Below are 19,161 nucleotides of genomic sequence, written 5' to 3' on the forward strand. Positions count from 1 at the left end.
TATTCTGGGTGGAGGTAACAAGTGTGTCGTGCAAAAGTCCTTGACTTTTTTTTCTCTCCATAGCACCATTCTGATGATGTACAAATAAACACAAATACAACATTCCACTATTTTCTTTTGTTAGCTGTTTGGCCTTGGCAGAGGTCTGAGCTCTATTGGGTGATGTTCTATTGCACACAGAAGCCTTGTTGCTACAATCTGTTAAAGGAAGATCAACCCACAATGCTCACTGAATTAACGAACTATTACTGTATTAGAAGTCCAATTATATCCTGGGGCTGCTTTGCTACATCCAGCACAGAATGTCTTGAATCTGCATCTTCTTTAACAGAAGGCTACAAAAAAATATTACGGTATTTATAGTACCGTAGTTTACGGACCATTAGGCGCACCGTATTATTAGGCGCAATAGACATTAAAAATAAATAAATAAATTCATACATAAGGCGCACCGGGTTATAAGGCGCATTATCTTTTTGGAGGCATTGATTGTTAAATTGTTTATTCTAATTGTACCGTATGTTTATTTGATAGATTAAGAGCTGTTATTCTAGGTTAAGAGTGGACATGAAATGTTTTGCTTGCTTTTGTTGGCTAATGCTAAATGCTATCTTGGTTCGACAGCACTAAACAATGCAGCATACTCACCATTATCCAACCATTTTTGCTCGGTCCCGGCAACTATTTGCAAGCTAGAAATGTCGTTTACCTTCGCGGTCCCATGTCGGAAACGTGCCGTTCAGCTTGCGTTGGATCTGACCGCAGCATTAGTCTAGTTCTAGTAGGACTACATTTGAGGCTTTATGACGTGATCATAGCCGCCGCGTCAACGCTTCCAACTTCGGCGTCAACCTCGGAGTCACCATCATCATCATCATCGTCGTCATCAATGTGCTCTTTAGCATTGGTCGATGCGTTTCGTCTTTGAAAAAAATGCTCAAGCGTGAGCTGTTTGCAACCGGTCGCCATTTTCGCTTCCTCAGCCATTCTCCCCTCAACACTCTAGCTCCGCCTCACGTCTTCTACTGACGCCTACCCGATCTTGTCCAAAGAGAGTCATCGCTGCCATCTAGTGCCCAAAAATAGTCATTATACTAACTAGATCTGCTTGAAACTTTCAGCACAGCTGGCCAAGGCTTTCCTCCACCCATTCCCCCCCCCCCCCAAAAAAAAACAAAAACATAGTGAAACAAAGTCTTTTAACGTCCTCATTTGGATTTTACTAAATGTTATTAAACGTTTTTGGCAGTCAAAGAGTTAACTCTTTGACTGCCAGACGTTTTCAGAAAGGGGATGCCGTGGGTGCCAGCCGATTTTAAGCATTTTGACTGATCTTTCAAGGTCCATAGAAAATTATGTGTTTGGACTATGGAAACACACATACTACCAAATGAAAGATTGGACTCTCATCTTTCATCAGAAAAAAAAGTTTGTTTCTACCTTATTCCGTTTTTCAGTAATTAACAATAGAAAATGGTTAGTTTCACCTCTGTTTTGAAACAAACGTCTTTTAACGTCTTTGGCACTCCTCCATAGGATTTTACTTTTACGTTTTTGGCAGTCAAAGAGTTAAGTGTGCCTTATGGTCCGAATTTTTATTATTATTATTTTTTAAGATGTTTTCATAGAATAGTATGTCACGGCCTTACCTCGTACTCGACGTACTCCTCCTCCTCCACCTCATACGAAACCGTCTGGATTTTGACATGCTCGCCATCCTCCGGCACCTTCGCCTGCGGTTCCTCCGAGCCGGCGGCGTCGGACGTCTCCTTGGCCTTCTTCTCGGTGAAAGTGGTCTCGCAGCACTCGCTTTTGTATTCCTTGGCCTTGATGCTGCCATTGTCCTCTTTGTACAGGATGAAGTTGGGCCTGTAGAAGGCCTCCACGGCCAAATGCAGCGAGGTGGCGTCCAAAAGCTGCTGCGACTTCATCTTGCCGTTGCTATTGCCGCCGCTTTCGCCACCAAAGTAGTTGATAATGTTCTCCTGGTATTGGTTGTTGGGGAATTCTCCTCCGTACCCGTTGACCACGTGCTTGCTATTTTTGTCCAGCAAAGGATTCTGGAGCTCGCTGAGGTTCTCCATAGCAACAAAAGGGGCAAAAAGGCTTTTTAATGATGGGCAATTCCTTGACGGGCACTCGAGACGCTAGCGGCAGATCTGCAGAGGAAGGAGACAGTAATGGAGAGGAAGGGGGAGTCTTTAGAGTCGATGTCTCAAACAGACCTTTTTGGAGAGTTCAGTTTTACTTCCCAGGTTGTCAAGACCCGCACCTTGCGAGAGGACTCAATTAGGTTCACTTTGCCTGCTTGTTTTACACACGTGTGTTGACACACCACCCAGACGAGCTACAGCAGTTGATCCTAATGCACCTTGTCGGGATGGCGTGTTTGTTTTGGGCACACGACAAGATTGTTTCCCCGCTCCAATGCTTGGTGTTTTTTTTTTTAGATAAGATAATGTAAGTGGCTCCCAACTACTGTGCAGTGGCACATTGAGAGATTATCAGGTGTGTCGTGGGAAAATGTAGAAAATGTTTTACTTACTTCAAGTCATGTACTGTATATTTGTTCTTCTATCTATCCCAGTGACGTATATTGACAATTAAATGCCCTACTGCTAGATGGCAGAAGGTAAAATTCAGTATCCACCTGTCAACTAAACCGTATTTCATTGTACATATTTTTGGTGATATTTTTGTGTCGTAAAATACTTTCCTTGGCTTTAAACCAAGAATGAGACCGAGAACTGTGACATTTTCTTTAGTGGCACATAATTTAGGGGGAACTTTTTGGAAAGTGTGCCCAAAAAGTGCCTCCACATAAACTAGGTGATCATTAATTTTGGTTAATGAGATTCAAACATTCAGGTAAACAAGCCGAAAAGTGGCTATAAAGCAGTTTGAGAGGTGAGAACTTTTTATGCTGATTTTCCGCTTTGTCCTTTTTGACTTTAGTAGTACAAATAAAAATCATTGGTGTTTAACGAGGAGTAAAGCTGAGTACTAATGATATGTTTACATCGTGGTCCTGGCGGCCACAGCAATCACATTTCAGACCACCATGGACAAAAGGTGATGGATGTGAGACACGTCGCGGATGAAATGGGAAAAACTTGACAGGCGGTGGTTGCCGTGGATGTCTGGCTATCTTTTTAAACTGTCAAAAAAGTTGCCACAGCAGTCAGTCAAGGTTCTAATGAGAAACTGGTTGAACGCAACACAACCTGACAGTACATTTTAGAATTTAGTGGGATGTCCTATGAAGTCAATTAGTACAAAAGTGACTTAATGAAAGGATTGTTCTGGGGGGAAAAATTGGCATAATGTCTCTATTGAGTAAACTTGACAAGTAACTTGTTCCCAGTAAAACTTAGAAATCATCAAATGTGTAGCGAGCCTGACCTTTAGTGAGTACCATGTTTGTCACTTTTGATTAATTTCATTGCCACGTTCCATTTTCGTGTTTTTTACTTGTTTACGAAAAATGGGGAAAAAAGACAATCGTTTCATGCTACCTGCTGTCTTTATTATGTCAGATGATGTCATCCATTTGCCAATTATTATAGTATAGTATACGTCATTAAATTTTCATTCCTGACATTCGCCACAAGGGTCAATTTCCCGCCGGCGGTTTAACAACCCCAATCGGGTGACAAACGAGCCGCCGAAAACACACTTTAAGCACCCCGAGCATCAAAACACAATCAAGCTGTTCCTACCCAGCCCCTAATTGACCCCCCTCGACCCCATCCCTTTCTGAAACGTCACCCTTGACCTTCTACTGATGAATGTGCGATGGAAATAGAAATGCCAAATGCAGATTAATTCCGGGGGTCCCGACCCCAATCGTGCGGCGCGGCGCTTTTTTCTTCGTGCTTAATGAGACAGCAAGAATACAAACAAGTCTTGTCAGTGTTATTGGCCGTGAGTAATGTTTGATAGTTTACCTGTAATCATGTGCAAATAAGCCTTATTAGCCGCAATCAAATATTCTATGCTTTTCTTCGACATTCTCACAGACAAGCAATTTTCCCTGATTTTGTTGCGATGTGTAGGTGGGGGGTGGCAAAAGCCGCACCCAACGGTGGACTTGGGTCCCTCCCCAGCAGAAGAAGAACTTGAATTGCAATGTGCAGTTAGTTAACTATACCTACACCCAGGAAATGCATCTTCTCTTGACATAGTCTGCTTTAGAGTGCCTTGTTGTTGGCCATGAGTGCCCACATGTTACTCGGAAAAAAATGAAGCTGCAAAGAGCAAGTAGGCGGGGGGGGGGTTCACCTTGATAGCCAGTGGACCAAGGCTTCTGGCTGGGCTGGCCACTTTAGAGTGCCTTGTTGTCACTCCTAGCCAAGAGAGACTTTAATTGGATGTTTTTATGGCTCAAATACGTATATTAGGGGTGTGTAGGCATAAGAAAGATTCTAAACCAGTTCTTAAAGAGGAAGTCAACCCCCCCCCCCCCCCATTTTTTTTGTTGACAATAATATGTTCTATGCAGCTCCACTAGTCTAAATATAGTATTCGGGTTAATATTGCGTTATTGGAATATGAGTTAAGCAGCAAAATTCAGCAGTTTTTATCAATCAGAAGGCTGCGATTTTGCCACTTGCTGTCGAGTGAAAATGACATCACAGTTGCTCAGGTTAACAAGCAATCACAGCACAGCTTCAGAAAACATGGGAGCTCTGGTTGGTTGTTGCCTGAGCAACATTGATGTCATCTTCAGTCGACAGCAAGTGGCAAAATGGCCGCCCCCTGAGATGGATAAAAATGGAACTCATATTCCAGAAATGTAATGACATGTCATGTTTAGACTAGTGAGGTCACATCTAATATTTTATTGTCAAGAAATAATTAAGGTTGACTTCCATTTTACCCTTGTTGAAGGTACTGAACCCCCACCAGTTTCCTATGCACACCAAAAAGCACTTTAACAACCACCGCTGTTTTCTGAAGAGGAAACCCAAGGGTAGCAGATACAATGAAAATAGTAGAGACTCAGAATTGAACCTTGTGGAATACCATACACTCTAAAAACAGTTGGGTCAAAAGTAACCCAATTATGGATCAAAAATGGACCGATCAACTTTCTGGGTCAATTTGACCCAACTTTCTGGGTTGTTTTATACAAAATGACCCCTTTTTTTTTTGACCCAAGTAAAGGATCTGACCAATATGTATGAGTTGTTTTACGCTGAAAGTCCTATTTCTTTGACTCAAAGTTGGGTCAAATGGACCCAAGTAGAGGAACGCTCCATTTTTGACCCATCGTTGGGTTATTTTTGACCCAACTGTTTTTCGAGTGTACGTTCTTTTATACATGTGAATTCATATTGCACATATTCGTACAACCACTTTTTTTTTTTTGCTTGACATAGTTAAAGTGAAGGAATTAAAATAATAAAGAAATCCCACATTGTACCATGACAGCAGTCAAAAGTCGACTACAGAGCGTACCAAATTCCTTGCGGCACAGATGGGTTGTAGTGGGATCACCTGCATCTCCTGAATGATGAAATCAGTTTGAAGTTGGAGTGTTTTAAATCGATTGAGGCGTGTTGAGGAGTAGCAGTTGAAAAACTGTGAGGACTGATAATAATGAATACTGTATGAAGTATTTTGGTGCAGAAAAAAAACGACAAGATGTATCACACTCTTTCCTTTCCTAACACATCGCTTTACTTTCCACTCCTCACCTCCATGAATAAACCAAAATTCCCACTCATGTAGTTTTCCTGAAAAACAGCCTCCAACAGCCAACAAAGCTCTCAGGACTCCTCCCACTTGCTTGCTCTTCCCTCCTGACATTGCAGTTCTCGCGCTCTCACAGGTCCGCAAATAGCTGCGGGGATGCCGACTCATGCAGTTCTTGGGTAAAAGTGGATGTGAATATGCGCGGGAACCCCAAGGAAAATGTATCCCGAAGCGAGCTGTCTGCTTAGCATACTGCCATGCGCCGCTTCGCCGGTCCAAAACGACCCCTGACCCCGACCCAGCGCCGTCTGTCTTGTTTTATATGGTTAACTACTCCAAAATTCGCTCAGTTTTTTTTTTTTCAGTTTGTTTTCTTAGATCTTAAATTAGGTGGGTCTAAATTGGAGTTGGACTTTTTTTGCAAACTGGATTGCGCCCATGGACTCCACATGACCCTGTGACCCCGTCATTATACTGATAAAAATACACTCAATTATTAACGATCCTGAAAGGACACATTAATTAACCATTTGCATTTACCAAATTAGAAATAGGAGGTCATTGTCAGGCGCTGTAATCAGCGGGTTTTATTGTAGCAGCTCAATAAGTCTTGATTAAGAAAGTGTATTGATTAACATGAAACTGGATTGCAGGATCCGATTGCTGTCTGACAATATGTAGCTTATACAAATGCAATACAGGAAAAACAATATAAAGCACAACTTCCTGTCGTGCAATGACGTCGTTTTTTTTTTTTAAGTCCAGTAGAATTCATTTTGAGCAGTGCTGTCCTTTTTCTACAGTTTGTTCAAAACGAAGCGCCTTCGCATCTCTCCTTGACACAGTGACATTTCCAAGAAGGTTAAGGAAAAAGTGACATAAAGGTTAGAAGAATCGACTTTTTAAAAGGGTCTTCTTGACTCAAATGATTTATCATAATTCACGGTGCCTGTAAAAAATTTTTTAAACGTGTATAGCTACTTTTGGCTTACGATGTACAAATTGATTTTCACAGCAAACTGACTGAAGATGGCATATTTTACTTGTATTTTCTTGTGAGTGTTTTGAGCCTAAGACTGAGTAAACACAGCAGGGTGGGTGTATGTGTTACGGATGGAATAACAAACGGCTGAGAAACGGAGAGCAACAGCAGAATGGGAGTCTCCACTTGGATGCATTGGAATGAAAATTCAAAAATCTACGCACCAAATTGAGCTGTTTCGGGAATATTGATTTCGACAGAAAGACCCCTTTTGGGAAATCTACTGAAATTCTACTGACTACTCCAAATGAACCCGGTGGCACCAACATTATATTGATTAAAATGCACCACTGTTTTATTTTTAAAACTGATTTCAGCAACCCAATTAGGCCACAAACAGAAGTCACTCAAAATGGTATATTATTTATTCACTATGTTTGTTCTTCATGTCATATCAAATCCGCAATTACACTGTTAAGGCTACTCTTGCTGTATTATAGGGCAGTTGAAGTAAGTGCAATTAAGCCATTTCTGTCATCTAGTGGTGAATGTTAATATTACAACTTAAAAATACAGACCACATATTTGCAGTTTGGAACCTGTGAATTTGAATATTATCTTTTTCTTTTCAATATTTTTTTACAATTGTTTTTTTCCCCGTTTTTCTTCCTCTATATTTAAAGCTAATTTAGGTTTGATCGGCTTTTTAGGTAGAAATTTTCTAGGTTTGTAAAATAATAATAATAATAATAATAATAATAATAATAATAATAATAACTTTTGGGGGGAGGGGGGTTTAATGAAGCCCACGGGCCACCCATCCCTGCTATGCTGTATGAGCTGATAAGAATTGCGCCCTCTGCTGTCAGAATCCAAAAACCTACAAGTCGTTTTGACTGCACCACATAACGCAGTGGCACAATATTGATAAAGTACTGATAGTGATTAAAATACAATCCCATCATTTTCTAAATTAATTTGGAGTTCTACACCCAATCGATTCATTCAAGTCATAGTGATGACAGCATCATCCATTCGAATGTGTCAAAAAAAAAAACACCACAAAAGTCCAAAGGTGTCAGACACGCGGCTAGCAGATTAGCAAGCATCCTGTTTGCATCCAGGATCAGGCCGGGTCGCGGTTACACCATCCGTCAGCACTCTTCAGACCGTCAGTCAGCTCCCACTGTCAATCATCCCTCCCACCCTTTGACCTTCTCCCCCCAACGAAGCTGAGCGTTATCAGCCGGTGTGGAGCACCGGCATGACGAGTCGCACCCGAATACCAATGCGCCTTATCTGTCAGCCATGTTTATCAAGCCACTCCATCCCGCTCGACGCCGGCAAATTCATCTCTCTGTGATTTAATTTTGAACGCGGCGACGGCCCGCGCGGCGCATAATGAAAGCCGACGTCTGCTCGTTATTGATGGCCGTGCGCCGGGGCTCGGGAGCAGAGGATGCAAATTCCAGGCGCGGTCGTCAGCTGAGCACAAGGAAGTGCAATCAGTCAATGGCGGTGTCAATTTACAGTTCGTGAGCTACAACTTTGGGGATTTTTTTTCCCTTTGGAACCTTCTGAGATACCACAAGATGGCGCCAAAGCCACGACTAGTAGGAAAGTAGCAATTGGTGTCAAGGAAGTATGTTGAAGTAATAAATCTCAACTGAGAAACAAACCTTTAATGCAAATGACATTACAACCTTTCTAAAACGTCACAATCCGTTTGTCTGGAGTTAAACCACTGTGGCATCATCACCCCCCACTCGCCATCGACCCCGATACCACATAACACCTTTCCGGAACCCTCCCCCATGCAAGCCCCCCCTGTGGGATGATTTTAAGTGTTCCTTGATGTGTAAATCCTCGAGTGGAGATGGAGATGTTGAATAATTCAGTGGGGGCTTGCTGTCACTATAACAGGCTGCCAGCCAGCGCTGAGGCTGACCCGTCTTCATGGCCAATTGATTGAGGCAACACAATGGAGAGTGTGTTTTGTCGGCTGTCATTATGTCGCACATTTGTTTTGGGGCTTTGTAGAATGGCGACTTTAATGTCAACCCGGCGACATCGTTTATGCAACCACATTGTTTTTACATCCGTTAAAGGTGCTATTCATCCGTCCGGCCATCCATCACATCCTTTGAATAGCCCACTGTTGTGGTTGCTTTAGAGCGCCTCGTTGTTGCATGTCACAGAGAGAAAGATGGAAGAGCGAGGGGGTGGATTTTTATTTATTGACTTATTTTTTGAAGTCCGATGAGACTTCCAGTTTGTGGACCGATACTTGGCATTGGCTTAAGAGTGCCTTGTTGTTGCCACGGGTAAAAGCCTCGCGATGACCCAGTAGGATATATCCCTTCTACTGGAAGCTTTAGGTAGATATAGTTTCGTTTCTTAAACAGTTAGGTGCATATGTAAGATGCTAGAAGTAACATCCACTTTTCATGCTTGGTGGAGGTAATCAAGAAAATTGTCTTGATGACGTGCCTTACTTGTTGTTGTTTCCTGTTGCTATAAAAAAAGTGCACAGACATATTTTTATCTCCTCATCACCTGATTCAACAACTCTCTCGTTCTCTCGCAAATGGGAACCGTTTCCCTGCTTAGTGACTTTCAAATCAAACAGCAAAGCACCTACCTGTGAGTTCTCGGCAATCCAGATCCGAACCCCGCCTCGATCATCACGCCGTAGCCTGGAGACCAGCGCATAATCTGTGACTCTCCCACAAGGAGGAACGTGCGACGCGCCCCGCCGAGTTGGTGTGCGTGCGCCCCGGCGGCGGAGCGGCAGCCGTGCTCCCCACCTCCGCGTAAAGCTCTCTCCCGTGCGCCAACAAAGCCCTCCTTTCCCCCATGAAACACTTTTCTTTTTCACGCCGCCTTCAAAATCCCACCCAGTTAGAAAAGCATCTCGGCGTGGAAGAGAGAGGACGAGTCCACCCTGTCGCGTCCTCCTTCGGTTGAGAGTGGGTGCGGAGCTGAAGGAGGCGGGCGGTGTCCTGCCTCTCCTGTGCGCGCCTTTACTCTCACTCGCTATTTGGATGTGTGGATGAGGTTAACCATGTGTGTGTGTGTGTGTGGGGGGGGGGCTGCTCCTCCTCTTGCTGCATCACAAAGGGTGAAAACACCGACAATCATCATATTTCAAATGTAGATGTTATGTACTGTTTTTTTTGCAGGTGAGCTTATAAGACATAACATTAGGGACACCTGCAGCACAATACTGTACAGTATCGCCTCAGTTTTGACTGAGAGGTATTCACTTAATGTTCGTTATTGAGCTGCTGCTACATAACGTAAGGTAGCCCAAATGGCTATTTTAGATTTGAATAGGGGATATAAATTAAAATGATTGTAAAATCTTTGCAAAGTCATGCTTCTTACTAACACTGCAATATCAATATCTTGGACAGAACTGTTCAGGACAGTACAAAACAACGAATGAGCTAGGGTTGCAACTAACGATTATTTTTAATAATCGATTCATCTGTCGATAATTTTTTTTATTCAAAGACAGGACGTTATTTAACATTTTGATTCTGATTGATTTTGCTTCGACACGAGCGTAAACAATCTGCTATCATAGAGGAAAAGAGAGATGGGCATATTTTTTTATTATTTACTGTTGAGAAGCTGAAATTCTGAGGATTTGGAGAATTTCTGATCAAACGAAACAATCAAAAATTGTTATTGATTAATTTGATAATCAATACATTGTGAATTAGTTGATTGATCATTGCACCTCTAGAATGAGCATATTGACCAGTATTAGAGTTGAAGGTGTAGACATCATTCTCTGTTGAATTAAATTTTTTAACGGTGTGAGTTTGCAATTTCAAACAAATCACTATTTGTCATATTAAAATAGTCCCTATGATTTGGCAGAAGGATGGGGAAGTGCCGATACCAGGTATCTGTATCAATGCCGATAACAGCCTTATTTTAAGGTATCAGGTACTCATGGAGGCTGCTGATACCATACACGATACTCGTTGGCACTAAACTACTGCAGTTTGACACATCGGTGAATCATCATCTTCAGAAAGAAAGGTTTTTGTTCTAGTTTCATCACTGTGTAAAATGAAATGTATACATCAAAAGTACTAGAGTTATTGGTACGAAAAATGAAAGTTCCTGCAAATGCGTTTTTTCACCCCCAAATCTGCAGGCTTAACACGCTGTGAGAAAGTGGTGTAATTATGTAGCGCGCTTGCTTGTTTGAGTTGCAATATCTCTCACGGAGCAGTTGTTTATGTTTGCGCCGCTCGTAAATCATGCGCTGATTGTCCCCATTAAAATGCAGGAAAACTACTTAAAGCATTGAGAGCTGATTCGTCTTTGTAATAAATTTGTTTGTTCGCAAATCCGCAGGAAAATGTGAGATAATCACCATATCTCAAGTCGGCCGTATGCGCCGGTTGTACAGCGGGTGCTAAATGATCATTTCATGTTGGTTTGCAGACTCGTGTAACTTTCTTTACACTTTTTCTAGGAACAGGAACTTAAGTGAGAAGCTGCAGAACACCGAATAAATTTATTATTATTATTCTGTAAAGCGATTTGCCTTTTAGGGGGATGTAAAATCTATGTGGGAAATTATTGTCCTGGGGAACATTTCGGTATTTGTGTAAGGCTTGTTGTTCAGGGGCGTACAGAGGGTGGGGCTGACTGGGCGGGGGGGCCCCAGGCATTCACTACCAATCTGGAATCTAGTCCTCTAAGTCCGAAATATCACGTGATCAAACGAGAGCTCGCACAAACAGAGAGGAAAGAATCCTGACCTAACCCTAAGTAAACTTTATAGTTTACCGAGCGGGCTAGCAGTGAGTTCACAAATTTAGCTAATAGCTTGTTAAGCTAATAATTGTTTACATTCACTTAATTGGATACATTCTGTTTCTCGTCATGACTCTGGTGCAATGGAACTACGTTAAAGTGAGGTGAGGAGCTTCATTTAGTCAGACCGTATCCCTTTCTAACGGGAAAGTAGTGCTTTGACGCTGTTTCATGGCATCTAATAGCAAATAAAGTCTCTTGTTTCAGACTTGCAGTGAGTTCACAAATTAAGCTAATGGCTTGTTAAGCTAATAATTGTTTACATTCACTTAATTGGATACATTTCGTTTCTCGTCATGACTCTGGTGCAAAGGAACTACGTTAAAGTGAGGTGAGGAGCTTCATTTAGTCAGACCGTATCCCTTTCTAACGGGAAAGTAGTGCTTTGACGCTGTTTCATGGCATCTAATAGCAAATAAAGTCTCTTGTTTCAGACTTGCAGTGAGTTCACAAATTAAGCTAATGGCTTGTTAAGCTAATAATTGTTTACATTCACTTAATTGGATACATTCCGTTTCTCGTCATGACTCTGGTGCAAAGGAACTACGTTAAAGTGAGGTGAGGAGCTTCATTTAGTCAGACTGTATCCCTTTCTAACGGGAAAGTAGTGCTTTGACGCTGTTTCATGGCATCTAATAGCAAATAAAGTCTCTTGTTTCAGACTTGCAGTGAGTTCACAAATTAAGCTAATGGCTTGTTAAGCTAATAATTGTTTACATTCACTTAATTGGATACATTCCGTTTCTCGTCATGACTCTGGTGCAAAGGAACTACGTTAAAGTGAGGTGAGGAGCTTCATTTAGTCAGACCGTATCCCTTTCTAACGGGAAAGTAGTGCTTTGACGCTGTTTCATGGCATCTAATAGCAAATAAAGTCTCTTGTTTCAGACTTGCAGTGAGTTCACAAATTAAGCTAATGGCTTGTTAAGCTAATAATTGTTTACATTCACTTAATTGGATACATTTCGTTTCTCGTCATGACTCTGGTGCAAAGGAACTACGTTAAAGTGAGGTGAGGAGCTTCATTTAGTCAGACCGTATCCCTTTCTAACGGGAAAGTAGTGCTTTGACGCCGTTTCATGGCATCTAATAGCAAATAAAGTCTCTTGTTTCAGACTTGCAGTGAGTTCACAAATTAAGATAATGGCTTGTTAAGCTAATAATTGTTTACATTCACTTAATTGGATACATTCCGTTTCTCGTCATGACTCTGGTGCAAAGCAACTACGTTAAAGTGAGGTGAGGAGCTTCATTTAGTCAGACCATATCCCTTTCTAACGGGAAAGTAGTGCTTTGACGCTGTTTCATGGCATCTAATAGCAAATAAAGTCTCTTGTTTCAGACTTGCAGTGAGTTCACAAATTTAGCTAATGACTAATTAAGCTAATGTTTGTTTACATTCACTTAATTGGCTACATTCCGTTTCTCGTCATGACTTGAGTGGAACTATAATTATGTGAGGGGAGGAACTTCATTTAGTCAGACCATATCCTTTTCTAATAGAGAAGTAGTGCTTTGACGCAGTTTCATGGCTTCTATTAGCAAATAAAGGCTCTCGATCCGGACTTTAAAAGCAGCCCCGAGATCCCGCTTCATTGTCTGATCTCGACATCTCCTGGAAGGACACGTACGCTAAAGAGGCACAATGTTGTCATTGCGATCTTTGAAGAGTCGTCGCCAAGGGTGAAGTCTGCCAAGGGATTTTCGTGCATTGAAGCCGACTTCCTTTCAAGTAATGTCGGCGCAGGACGTGACAAAAGTCAAACCGAGGCCAATTGGATAAGCGGGAGGAGAGATGAGGACTTAAGGTCGTGTTTGCATCAAGTCAAAATGGGTTTTTGAAAATTACGCAGTCATACGCATGCAGGCCAGTTGGTGGCAATGCTACATTCGATCTTTGCAGTATTTTGATGAACGTTATGAAGACCCCTGGGATCTCATCCATTATACTAGCCTATATGAGTTGTCTTTGGGCTCATACCTGCGGGCCGGATTCGCAAATTCCGTCCGTGTCGAGGTGATTCCTTTGCTACGCGTCATTAGGACCACAGCAACCGCCCGCGGACAGCAGACAGCCACGCTGAGGATAATGATGCAAAAAGAGCAATGGAGACCTACAAGTCTCCTTCCCCACCCCCCGCCCATCTTTTGACTTTCCAATCCCTCCCATGTTAATCCCCTTTGGAGAACGGCGCCTAAATGAGTTTATTGGCAACGGAGGCCACCGACGCTGTCGTGCTCGGCGTTCCGACGGCCACTTGATTAGCCCGTCGCAAGGGGAATGAAAGAAAGGAATGCAAATGAGCAGCAAGTCAAGTTGAGGGTCATTGTCAGAGTTGGTGTCGGTTTTAAAGAGGTTCATTACTTTCATCATGTTTTCATCCACTTCTTGTTTTTTTGTTGACATGTTTTTTTTAAAACCCCAATATTGCCAGTATTTGGGTTGTGGACGGGTTATTGAGCTTCCAATAAACCACACATAGGCAATTGTTGGGCGATGCGGCTGACATTGACAGTGCAGGTTTAAGTGATTTCCACCTGGGAGATGCATCAAAGATCAACAGTGCTCTTCTGACTGGCATTTATCCGCCGTCATACTGATTACTGGGTGCAAAGATGATTTTTGTCTCGCTAGGCCAGGCTAGTGTGACGCAAAGTTCATTAGCGGCGGTCTGCTAATCCGGCTGTCCCCAGCCAACCAATCCACACGGAGAGATTTAACCATAAATAACGTATTGATAATAAGAGTCTGAATGATGTTGTCTTTGTCACATTATAAAATTTAAAAAAGTAAAAGTGTCAAAAATGAGTAAATAGTAGAAGACCAGACTGCGAGCCAACATAAGTAACACTCTCGTCTCCCGTTAGCACACGATGGGATCGGCCCATTAAAGAAAAACAAGCGCAAAGATCCTACTAATTCCAACAACTACATTTAGCCTGTTGACAAGTTGTCCTTTAATATTCTTTTTAATGTCTTGGCCCGTTAAACTGTTGCTTTTTAGTGAAACCGGTCCATTGGGAATAGCTGTGCTCGGTTTAGCTTAGCAACAAGGCGGCAAGCTAGCAAACGATTGCGATACGCTTTGAGCATTTCACACTAGTGAGACTTTTCATCCTCCTGCTTCTTGTTGGTGGGCGACAACAAAGCCTCTTAGGTTGCATCTTGTGTTCTGATACCGCTTCGGTGCCGTGAGAGTTAAGGCCAAGCGCGGCCACAACAAGCCCAGGCAGGTGGTCGTATCAAAGAAGCAGACTGGCGCTCCACGGGAGACCCAAAGGCTGCTAATGAGAAGGACTCTGCAGGATTAAAAAAAATAATAATAATTTTTTATGGAGATGAATGCCAAAGATCCAATTGTCTGATATCAGTAAAGGGAAAGACTCCTCTACTAACTAATCTGCTTGACTTTTCATTGTTGTTTTAATTTCTCACTGGAATTAGTCCCTCAAATTGACAGAAATTTTAATATTCGTAACATAATGAATGTCAAACGGCATATATCATAATACATCGATTAATCATATCCTCATACTCACATTTTCATTACACTCATACCGATGCATCCAGAGAAATTACAGCATAAATACAATTTTAACAGCTCATGTCTGATTTAAGTAATTTTTTAAAACTTTGCTTTAAAAAATTTTTTTTTTATTAATTTAGCAAGTGACTGACATCTTTTCATTTAATTTGTTGTATTGCACCATGCTTTCCCATGTTGATATAAATTTCCTTTCCGGTTCTTTTGTCTTCATTGCTGTCAGTCTTTATTGAATAATACGCAAACGTGAAAAAACCAGGAAAAGTACAAATAAATTGTACAAAAAAAAACAGCAAAAATATTTGGACTTTAATGCACAAAAAATATCAACTGGATTATCAATTTCATGTTTTTTTTTTTTTTAATAATTAAACTTAAATATCAGTACTTCCAAAATCGTCACTTTTCAGGAGAACCCAAAACAGCATGTCTGTTCAACCACTAACATTGCATCATCAAAAAAAGCAAGCCATTTTCAAAAATTTAGATTGACCAATAATTTGTAAAATTAAAATTAAAAATAACACCCACATGTGCAGACTGACCAACAGTATAGATTTTTGAAAAAATATGAAATTTACAAAATTGTGATTTATGACATTCCAGCCTTGCACCAGTGATATACAATATATATGAGATTTAAAAAAAATATACAAATATTGTGAAAAATAGTACAATGCAAATGATTGATACAAAACATTATGAAAAATATATTTACTGCCATGCTTATTGATTTTTTGAATAAATGTAATCTGCTAAAAATATAAAAAAATAGGATTATCCATTTTATGTTTTTTAATAATTAAACTCATATATACAACATATATTAGATAGATATACACAATGTGCAAAATAGTAAAATACAAATATTTGACATAATACCCCAAAAATTATGACAAATATATTTACTGCCATATTTATTGCATGTTTTTCATTTGATTGTTTCAGATTTGTGGCCAAGACATTTTCAGCCTTTAGCAAAAAATCCAGGTTATCTTGCCACCATAGGAACAAAAAAAAAAACAAGAAGGCTCAAGGTACGCCCCGGAACTTCCTGCAGTTTGTCCTCACTCTTGTCCAAGGGATTCCTCTCCTGAGCGGGCCAAATTTGTCAGCCTGAGCCCATTAGCTAGGATTTGATTGAGCGATCACGCATGCTGTCCCTCACGCTGACCTTCACGCTTGTGACGCAACAAAATCGACGATCCTTGAAACAACCCCTCGTGTAGCAAGTAGCATTGGGTTTCTTTTTCAGCACGTTTACCGCTTGGTCTAATCTATACGAATATCGCCTTACGAGTTTCAATCGTTCCATATTTTTCCCCATTAAAATGAGTAGAAATGTCATGAACCGTTTGTGTTCAAATATCGGTTTCTTGAACACCAACGATAATTGGTGGTAGGTTCTTTCTAAGAAAGGTAGCATTTTTTACAAAAAAAAAAACCTGAAAAAGTTGTGGAAATTTTGCATGAATAATATTGAACCCCAATTAAATGTGATGATACAGCGTCTAAAAGTAGGCTCCCAATTAACACTGGTGGAGGAACATGAAATATTACCGGATGGCTTAGCGGAGGAGTCAATCTCAACAAAGACCCGAGTTACGGATGATGCAAAGCGACTTGATTGATTCCCGCTGAAGCTCATTAGGAAAACGTCTTGTGCTGAATGGCGAGGACAAGGGTAAAAACAATTCATGTTCGACATGGGGCGGAGGCGCGTGAAATAGTGCCCGGCCTCGCTACTAAATCTAAAACGTGGCCGTGAGGTCGACTGCGTGATCTTGGCCCGATCTATCAGCAAATACTGCAGTTCAATCTAAAGTACTGGCTCTTAGAAGTATACATATTTACAGAAAAAAAAATAAATAAATAATGGCTGATTTAGAACCAAGCCTGACCATGTTCAATTACAGGTCGATGAGTGCACCTCATAACAATGCCGTGTATTGATGCCCGGCAGCCATGTGTACCTGTAGCATCCAACCTAGCCTTATATACAATATTTCACCCTGATTGATATGCAATCTTCTGCCTGCAATGTCTGGCGAGCCTTCGGGGAACCGTGAGATCATTTAAATGGCAGTCAGGAGCCAATGGAAATGTGTAAGGTGACTGCCTGGCCATTGCGGCGTAGGGAGGGAATGGTAAAGGTTGCCATGGAGACGCATGTTAACGGGATGTGCAATTTTTGTCCGAATTTGTTCATATGGATCGCAGGGCCTTGTCTGATGCACCAATAATCAATATCATACGTAACGTATGTTCATAGTCGCAATGTTATAAGAATTGGGTTGAATAGTACGAGAAACATATATTAAAAAGAGTCAAATAAAGTAGCACAATAATGTTACGTCACATATGTCAATGTTACGTTAAGTTAGTCGAATTGTTATAAGAATTGGGTTGTAATATATGACAAATGTATTTGATGTTATGAGAAAAATAGACTGTAACGTCAGATTTACAAGAATTAAATGACGATATTATGATTTTTAAAAGTTGTAATATTACAAGAAAAAAGTCATGATGCAAGAAATAACTTTTTTTACATAAAGTTATGTAAAAAAAAAAAAAGATCGGAACATTACGAGAAAAGTCAGTGCTGAGCGATATGACGATATTATTGTGAAGACGATAAAAAAATTCTTCCAGCAAACAAAATTCATGACAGAACGCTTGTTCGATGGACAAAACCATTCATTTGCATGCTTGTTTCACACAGCTATCCATAGGTTACTAAGTCAGACGGTTAAGTCGTCTACTATTGTGTTTAACCTTTTCGTGACTTTGCGGAGTGCAGTCAGCGAGGTTCTTTCAAACAAGGGCAAAGTATTCAGGCAAGTCAGTGAATGCTGACGATGATGAGAAGCTTCATTGTTAAAGTTAATAAAGCAAAGGGCCCTGTGAGGGCTTTATGGTTTTGTATGTGTTTTATTTTTATTTTTACAGGAACAATTGTGCTCAGGTGCAGTCACCTTGGTTGTGGGCTCACTTGTAAAAACCACAATGGAGGACTGTAAAAGAAAGGCAAATAGAATCAAAGTGTTGTGTTGTATGAGGCCCGCAGGTTTATTCAACAGCCAACACTTGCCTTTGAAACACACTCACACACACACACACACACACACACACACACACACACACACACACACGCACACACACACACACACACACGCACACACACACACACACACACACACACACACACACACACACACACTCTAGCATACCTTCATCACTCCAGCGGTCTGTACTAATGTGGACACTTAGCATAACCGCTAATGTTTGTTAGCGCTCATGTCGCTTCTGAGTGTTATTTGATTGGCTTGTAATTCAGACAAGACATGTTTTCCAATCCCCAATCTGTCACTTTCGTGACCTGTAATGTTGCTGCGACCAGCCTGGACTGGCTTTGCAGAAGCGCTAATGTTTGCTAGCGCTCATGTTATGTCTCAGAGCTGTTTGAATTGCTTGTAGCTTGGCCTTAATTGCTTGCTGCTGTCGCTTTAGCCCTAATCACTTGCTTGGTCTGCGTTGTTGGGGGGAAATGTTATCGTTCAAAGTTGAATGCTGTGCATGTAGTAATAAGAAAATCATTATTATGTCATACTTGTGCTAGCGATCATACCCCGCAATTTCCCCATGATGAATATAACATATTGCAGCACTCTATTTAAAAATATCATAAATATATTTCATGCCAAGAACTATATGACTAACCCGTTAGTAGCTCTGTGCGCCCTTTTTGGTTTTAGCATACAAAGCAGGAAAAAATCCATTTCCATGCAAAACGCTTGTTTGCTTATACATGTGATGTATTAAATGGGAGTGCTCTTTGCTCATAAAAACACCATCACATTTCGCCATTGCCTTCCAAAAAATCCTTCTCAATGAGTGCAGCGAGAGCCAATTTCCCCTTCATTATTGTGTAAACACAAAGCTGACTAAATGAACAAGGCAAACAAGCCAAGCCATTGAAAAGCTTTTTTTTTCTCCCCTCTTTAAGCAATAGAGCAATGTCCACTAAAAGGGCTTGTTTTTCCTGGTGCCATAAATTAATAAAAACGAATTTATAGCGGTACTCTTTTGACACTT

At 41.1% G+C, this 19,161-nt stretch overlaps 2 protein-coding genes and 1 long non-coding RNA gene across 5 annotated transcripts in view; 1 reads left to right on the forward strand and 2 right to left on the reverse strand.

The window, feature by feature from the left end:
• Positions 1–9,695, reverse strand: part of syndig1l (synapse differentiation inducing 1-like) — a 30,743-nt gene extending 21,048 nt beyond the window's left edge. Inside the window, exons 1-2 of the mRNA XM_077553194.1 lie at positions 9,321–9,695; positions 1,650–2,159 (exon numbers count right to left, since the gene is read on the reverse strand). Of these exons, the coding sequence (XP_077409320.1) occupies positions 1,650–2,084 (435 nt within the window). The 5' untranslated portion in view covers positions 2,085–2,159; positions 9,321–9,695. The remainder of the gene's footprint in view (positions 1–1,649; positions 2,160–9,320) is intronic.
• Positions 1–19,161, reverse strand: part of LOC144039634 (dynein regulatory complex protein 1-like) — a 281,634-nt gene that overhangs the window by 99,043 nt on the left and 163,430 nt on the right. The gene's annotated exons all lie outside the window — the stretch shown is intronic.
• The window catches only part of LOC144039637 (uncharacterized), an 83,286-nt gene that overhangs the window by 27,172 nt on the left and 36,953 nt on the right, over positions 1–19,161 (forward strand). The gene's annotated exons all lie outside the window — the stretch shown is intronic.

The sequence above is a fragment of the Vanacampus margaritifer genome, chromosome 19 (genome assembly GCF_051991255.1).
Source record: "Vanacampus margaritifer isolate UIUO_Vmar chromosome 19, RoL_Vmar_1.0, whole genome shotgun sequence".
In the NCBI taxonomy this organism is placed as follows: Eukaryota; Metazoa; Chordata; class Actinopteri; order Syngnathiformes; family Syngnathidae; genus Vanacampus; species Vanacampus margaritifer.